At 56.5% G+C, this 448-nt stretch overlaps 1 protein-coding gene across 1 annotated transcript; it reads left to right on the forward strand.

Annotated features, from left to right (window-relative positions):
• On the forward strand, positions 1-430 carry K489DRAFT_368018 (uncharacterized protein; the record flags this gene model as incomplete). Its single annotated transcript, XM_033602914.1, has 2 exons — positions 1-129; positions 172-430. Coding segments are annotated over 2 exons (388 nt in total), but the record flags the coding sequence as incomplete, so codon positions are not given.
• Positions 431-448: the final 18 nt, after the last annotated feature.

Raw genomic sequence — 448 nt, forward strand, 5'->3', positions numbered from 1 at the left:
ATGTTCGATCACGAGTTGAAGGACAATGAGTACGTCAATGGCATGTTAAGCGGGTTGGCCGTATTAGGCACATGCGGCGAGCGGAACGGGTGGGTGCCCGCCATTTCTTACACGACTACATTGGCCGCGGTAATCACCACTATGCGCGCCATCATCGTCCGCCGCGCATAGCGCATCCAACAGGACCACGTCCAGCAGCAAATACAGCAGGGCCGATCCCACGACGACGCCACCGACGCAGCGCCCGCGATCCATCAGTTGGTGCAGCAGGACGTAGCGCGGTTCATGACCATGACCGAATTTGGTGGCCAGCCGCATCCCATCCAGACCATTTATACCCAGAAGATGTATGGTATGAAGATCCGATACACCACAAACGCCGCCGGTCAAATCGGATGGTCCGGGGCAAACCAGGACGTAATCGTCGTCCGTAAGATCCAATTTGGAA

Source organism: Dissoconium aciculare, assembly GCF_010015565.1.
Source record: "Dissoconium aciculare CBS 342.82 unplaced genomic scaffold K489scaffold_2, whole genome shotgun sequence".
In the NCBI taxonomy this organism is placed as follows: domain Eukaryota; kingdom Fungi; phylum Ascomycota; class Dothideomycetes; order Mycosphaerellales; family Dissoconiaceae; genus Dissoconium; species Dissoconium aciculare.